Source organism: Tenrec ecaudatus, chromosome 1, assembly GCF_050624435.1.
Source record: "Tenrec ecaudatus isolate mTenEca1 chromosome 1, mTenEca1.hap1, whole genome shotgun sequence".
NCBI lineage: Eukaryota > Metazoa > Chordata > Mammalia > Afrosoricida > Tenrecidae > Tenrec > Tenrec ecaudatus.
The window spans coordinates 65377499-65383498 of NC_134530.1; the positions used below are offsets into that span (position 1 = coordinate 65377499).

The 6000-nt window shown below is 57.4% G+C and overlaps 1 protein-coding gene across 2 annotated transcripts in view; it reads left to right on the forward strand.

Moving 5' to 3' along the window:
• Positions 1–5751, forward strand: part of CTPS1 (CTP synthase 1) — a 23663-nt gene extending 17912 nt beyond the window's left edge. The window contains exons 13-19 of one of the 2 annotated variants that reach the window (XM_075554589.1): positions 863–906; positions 1421–1517; positions 2431–2486; positions 2577–2673; positions 3024–3168; positions 3880–3974; positions 5028–5751. In XM_075554589.1, coding sequence (XP_075410704.1) covers positions 863–906; positions 1421–1517; positions 2431–2486; positions 2577–2673; positions 3024–3168; positions 3880–3964 — 524 coding nt within the window. In that variant the 3' untranslated portion in view covers positions 3965–3974; positions 5028–5751. The remainder of the gene's footprint in view (positions 1–862; positions 907–1420; positions 1518–2430; positions 2487–2576; positions 2674–3023; positions 3169–3879; positions 3975–5027) is intronic. The other variant, XM_075554597.1, reaches the window with a different exon arrangement.
• Positions 5752–6000: the final 249 nt, after the last annotated feature.

Genomic DNA, 6000 nt, shown 5'->3' on the forward strand with positions numbered 1-6000 from the left:
GCATTTTGGGAGCGAGGGTGTCTGAAATCACAGAAAGAAGCAAGCTGCGCTCGCCACTGAGGCAGGGCCATCCAGAGGGTCTTCCTGTGCGGGCTCGTTCATCGCTCCCTGCTTCTCCCCGTCGAGGTGGTTTCCAAAACGCCAGGTGCCACGTGCAAGTGTCCGTGTGGAAGGGGCACTGCAGGGCCATGGCCCTTTTACTCTCTTACGATTTGTTCTTCCCCAGAAAGACCTTCTAAGTTCTAAGAAACTATAAAATTGTGTTGGAGGAATGTACCGGCTCTACACAGTGTAGGGGAGTCGCTCCGTTTGGTAGGTTGGCTCTGTCCTTGGACATCGGGGCTCCTGGCAGGCGCTTGCTTTTAACTTCCAGCAGCACCCAGCACCAGCCCCTGCCGGCCAGCGCCTTCCTCCCACTCGGGCTCCCACTCAGACACACGGCTCCGGCTCAGAACCAGCCGTGCAGGCCCTTGGGGTGGGGATTCGATGGTAAATTCCGTAAAGAATGGGAAGGCTCTTGGGATTTTGAAAACTGAATTTCTGATTTTGCCATTGATTGAGGCAAGTGAATTGGGCAGTGCTTTCAGCAGTGGGGATGACAGAAATGGAGACTCAAAGAGAACCTGCCTGTCTCGGAGAGTCTGAAACAAACCAGGGAGGCGAGGCCAGTTCCAGAAGTGTCGGAAAGCCGCACTATCTAAACCCGTGCGACTCCCCCGAGTTTCAGCTTCCGCTGTGGCCTGAGCTTGGGTGTTGAGTGTGTCAAGGCTTAAGAGATGCGGTCTGGAACTTGGGAATGCAGCCCGTGGGCAGTCTGTTCTGCTTGTAACTGGTCTCCTAACCGGGCATCTTGATTTTTCAGATGCCAATTCTACAGAGTTTGATCCCAAGACCAGTCACCCAGTGGTGAGTCAAGTGTTTGAATCTCAGCAGGAATTGGAAGGGGTGGGGGCCATTTGGGCCCATCCCAGAGAAGCCCAAGGTTGGCCCTCCTAGGCTCACTGGGAAGAGCAACTTCCTCTTCGTTGCGTCCTTTCCAGTGCGCTTCCCATTTCCCCAGGGACATTTTAAGGTGGGTGGCCAACGAGGGCTTCCTGGTCAACTTGACCCCACCACTGGTAGGAGCACTGTGTATAATAGTCTCGCTGCTTCGCGCCAGTCTCCAGAGAGGGGCATGTTGTTGAGAACCTGCTGGAACCTCATAGGAACTTGGAGCGGTTACGCACACGGCTACTTGGGAGGTGGGCCTAATGATCTGCTTCCGAGAAGTCACAGCCTTTCCACCCTGGGACCGCTCCTGGCGTCGTTGCCGGAGTCAGCCCGACGGCAACTGACAGCGTCCAGCAAAAACCCAACGGGGCACGTGACCTCAGAACAGCGGCTGGTGCGATGGCTGCCTGTCTGCTTTCTGAACACCCAGGTCATAGACATGCCAGAGCACAACCCTGGGCAGATGGGCGGTACCATGCGGCTGGGCAAGAGGAGAACCCTGTTCCAAACCAAGCACTCGGTCATGAGTAAGCTGTGCATGCCGGCCCGGGGCACCTCGGCGGGCGGGCGCGGGGCTTGCTCTGGGAGGCCCGAGGCCCCTCCATCCTGACACTGGAGCAAAGGTTTGAGGGAGGAGAAATACTCCCGCTAACCGATCTCGCACACATACTACCCCAGCCCCGCCACTTTGCCCGCTGGGGCACCTCACCTGTACTCTGTAGTGATAGCACCTGTTTGTCTAGGCAGCGGTTCTCAACCTGTGGGCCGCGACCCCTTTGGGGATTGAACAACCCTTTCACAGGGCTCGCCCGATTCATACCAGTAGCAAAATGACAATGATGAAGTAGCAACAAAAATGATTTTATGGTTGGGGGGTCCCCACGGCATGAGGAACTGTATTAAAAAGGGCGGCGGCATTAGGAAGGTTGAGAAGCGTTGCTCTAGGGTTTCCTAGTCTTCAAGTCCAGGGATTGTTGGCCCCAGTGCTCAGTGACGTGGTTAATGCGTTGGGTTGCTGACTGCAGGGTCTGTGGTCTGAAAACCACGCGGCTCCAACTCCTGTAGAGTTGCAGTGAACTGGATCTGACCTGATGGCAGTGAGGGGGTGTCCTGTGGGTGGGGCCTCACCGTGTGGCCAGGAGCGAGTCCGTAAAGCAGCCCACTGGCAGAGGCAGTGTGTCCAATGGCCGGAGACTGTGGCCTGAACCGCCTGGTGCTGGCCCTGGGGCTCATCAGGGTGCAGGTGGTGGGGAGCCTGCATGTGCTACAGTGTTCCCGAGAGGGTTTAGGAAGAGCCCAAGAATGTCTACCTGGTGCCACTGGTCATGGTTGGGAGAGGCTCGGAGAAGTGACCTCACCAGGCCTGGCTGGGAGGCGGGTGAGTTGTGGGACACGGTGGTGGAAAGAGCAGGACTCTACCGCCGGCTGCTTGCTTGCCAGGGAAGCTCTATGGGGACCCGGAGTTCCTGGAGGAGAGGCACCGCCACAGGTTTGAGGTAAGGACCCCAGCCCAGCCTCGTGACCTGTCAGTGGCTCTCCTCGGTGCTCCTGGAAGTGCGGTCTGATTCGCTCTCCTGCCTCCACAGGTCAACCCAGTTTTGAAAAAGTGCCTGGAAGAGCAGGGCCTCAAGTTTGTCGGCCAGGACGTTGAGGGAGAGCGGATGGAGATTGTGGAGCTGGAAGGCAAGTTCCCGGGCCGCCGCACGGCATGCGGGGAGCAGGCCGATGCGAGGGGTCACCCCGAGCCACTGGTGGGCCTGGAGGTTCCTCCTGCACCGTGGGTTCACCTCCGAGTTTTGAAATGAGAGGCTGCCCTTGGTAGCAAAGCCCCTTTCGGCCTCAGGGATGTCCTGGGAGCCAGGGAAGCAGGCAGCAGAGACGCGGGAGTGGAAGGAAGGGCAGGGCCCTCTCCCTTTGAAGGGTTGCAGTTTTACATTATTTCCCAATCCTTCAGGGGCAGTGGAAATGCTTTTTCTCCTGCTTGTCACATGCATAACAGTATAATGGAGCTTTCTCTTGCCTTTCTGTTTCAGATCACCCTTTTTTTGTGGGGGTTCAGTACCACCCAGAGTTCCTGTCCAGGCCCATCAAGCCTTCCCCACCCTACTTCGGCCTCCTCCTGGCTTCTGTCGGGAGGCTCACACATTACCTCCAGAAGGGCTGCCGGCTCTCGCCCAGGTGGGCCCACTGGGCACTCAGCTTTCCAGTCCTTCCAATGCCCACGCCCAAGCCCACCGCTACGGAGTCAGTTCCCACTCATAGGGACTGGGGATCCGAGTAGAGCAGTTTCATCTTTCTCCCACTGTCACCCACCGCCCTGGTCATTCCAACTTCCAGCGACCCCGCAGGGTTCATTCTGAGGCTCCTCTTTCTCCCAACAAGTAGCTGGTGGGTTTGAACCATTGATCTTGAAACTTGCAGCCCCATGCCTAACCCACAGTGCTGCCACGGCTCCTTTTAGTCCCTTAGGTGGACGCTGAGCCACTGAAGCAGCTGCCCATGGTCACGAATGAGAACCACCTGGGGACCAGGGGGTCGTTCCTGCTGAGGGACCTTTCCTGGGCCCACCCAGGCTGCCCCCGGCTTGTCGGCCACCCCCACCCGATGCAGCCTGGAATATGTTTACTTGGCAGTGGGTCCTGTGGTCCGGGGTCTTTCCCAGGGCATACATGACATCCAGGTGGAGCCTTTTCCGGAAACCAGTTCTCTTTCGGTGTTGCTGGTCAGAATGTTGTGACTGAAGTTCAGGTTGAATGTGCCTCCTTCCCCAGCCTCAGTGGAGTGGGTGATTTGGACCTGCCATGTGCAGATGAGGACCCCTGGGGTACAAATCGGGTGTGGTGTGAGTTTTTGGTGGGAGATAACGAATATGCCATCTGAACTCTACAGGGACACCTACAGTGACCGAAGTGGAAGCAGCTCCCCCGACTCTGAAATCACGGAATTGAAATTCCCATCAATAAATCATGACTGAACCTGGTAACGTAAGTGGTCTCCCCAAGCGGCCTAGTATTGTTGTGTAGACGCTAACCCCATGCTGGGGCTGCCCGGACACCCTGGAGGGGTAGGGCTGGGTACATGCCTTCATCTCAGACTGAAAGTGGAGAGGCAATGGCCATGGCCCCCACCTGCTGACGCAGTGATGTGAGCCGCTGCCGCCTCCTGCTGAGGGGTGTAGCGACCCCTCAGAGACATTGCCCCACACACGCTGCTTCGGAGGGCAGGCACTGGGCAGCCTGCTTTCTCAGTGATGTCAGCCGCTGCCTCACTTCCCAGTTGGGGCGGACATCTGCTTAGCTCTCGGGAACTGGCTTAGACTTTCATCACCTTGGCCATGAACCTGGGCGATCTTGAAGGCGGTGGTAGGAGGGACATTGTGGTGGTTGTCACGGCCTCAAGTTCATGCCTGATGCTGCTTACAAAATACAGTTGCTATGTTGAGTGCTGCTTATAGTCTCCATCCTTCAAATCCAGACAAGTACTGGGCAGACCTGGGATGCTGTTCGTCACCGGGCCAGGGCCAGGGCCGAGCCGAGCATGCGCGACCAGAACTGTGTGGTGTCTTGTTGACAGGGGCTGGTAGGGTGGTGCCTGTCTGGAGAAGGCCATGCTTTGCTCCGAAAGGGACCAGATGGGGAAGGGCGGTCAGGAGTCTTGCGTTCTGAAGGGAACACCAGGTTTACGAGTGTGGTCCCCTCCCGTGGGGGTCTACTGTCCCAAGGCTCCAGCCGGCTTACTCCATCTGATAGCGACCCTACAGGGCCGTAATCTCGGAAGCAGAGCACTGTTTCCACCAGACTCCCTTGGAGTGAGCCTCCCTCCGTTCCCCAGGCCTCTGCTGTGCTGCTCCTGTTAGGGGCCAAGCTGAGTCCAGACGGCTGCCCTGTTGGTGCGGGGCGGAGGCAGGGCTGAGGGCTGGTTTCTGGAAGGCTGGTTTCTGCACTCCCGGGAGGCTCCAGCTGTTTTCCTCAGTTGACCAGGCAGCTTAACAGTCGTCACACGATGGCTGAAAGGTTGCTTTGTTCTGTTTTGCACAGGGACGCCTCTTCATGAGAACCTCCGGATCTTGATAGCGTTTACAGCTTTGATTTGACACTCGGCTTCTGACTCTTCCTTTAAATTATGTTTCTATTAAAATTATTTTATTATGGGGAAAGGTACTTGGGAAACTCTGATGTGTCTGTCCATCATGTGTTGACTTGGCCCACCGGCGCCCTGCCTTCACTTTTCCTGAGGAGAGCAGCCTGCGGGCGCTGACGACGGAGGGGCTGGCAGTGTCCCCAGCGCCACCTTTCGCCAACTACCTTGCCTTGTCGTGGTGGATCCCAGAGCTGGTATGAAGTGTGCGCACGGAAGCACGGGGAGGGGCGCGTGGCAGTGCTGGCAGCACGTTGGTGCCACCAGGAGCAGTGAGGCTCCACACGGCCCTGAGCTGTGGGGACTTGGTCACTTGGCCATTGCATGGACTGGTGAGGACTGCCCTTGGAAGTGTGGCGTTAAACTCCCAGCCCCTGGCCCTGCTGCTCCTTGCATCAAGGGGTTGCTCTATGGAGAGCCGATGGGGAGTTGTCGCCAAAGCCCTTCGAGACAGCCAGCTTTGGCTCGAGGGCCCGTCTTTCTTCCAGAACGGCACTGGTGCAGCTGGACTGGAGTGCGAAGAGCTGCTTTCTTAGTGGGATGTGATAGTAGGCACAGCTGCCTGCCCAGTGTCGGGGCTGGGCCTGTGTACGCGCTCTAACTGAAATAAACCATGGAGAACCAGGACCTGGCTTGCTGTTCACTTGCTGTGTGGGTGTCCTGGCCAGGTGGGGCGTGTGCCTGGGGGCCATTAACTGGGCTTCCCTCCAGGTGAGCAGCCGTTTGCCTAAAACTCAGAGAGGATTCTAACAGGAAGCAGGACTTTCCAGTGAGGCTTCATTCACATGGAGGTTGTCAGCATGGAAGTCGGGTGTCAGGTGTGTTGCTTGACCTTGCTCTTTTGGAGGCCCTGCCCTTTGGCCAGTTTGGGAC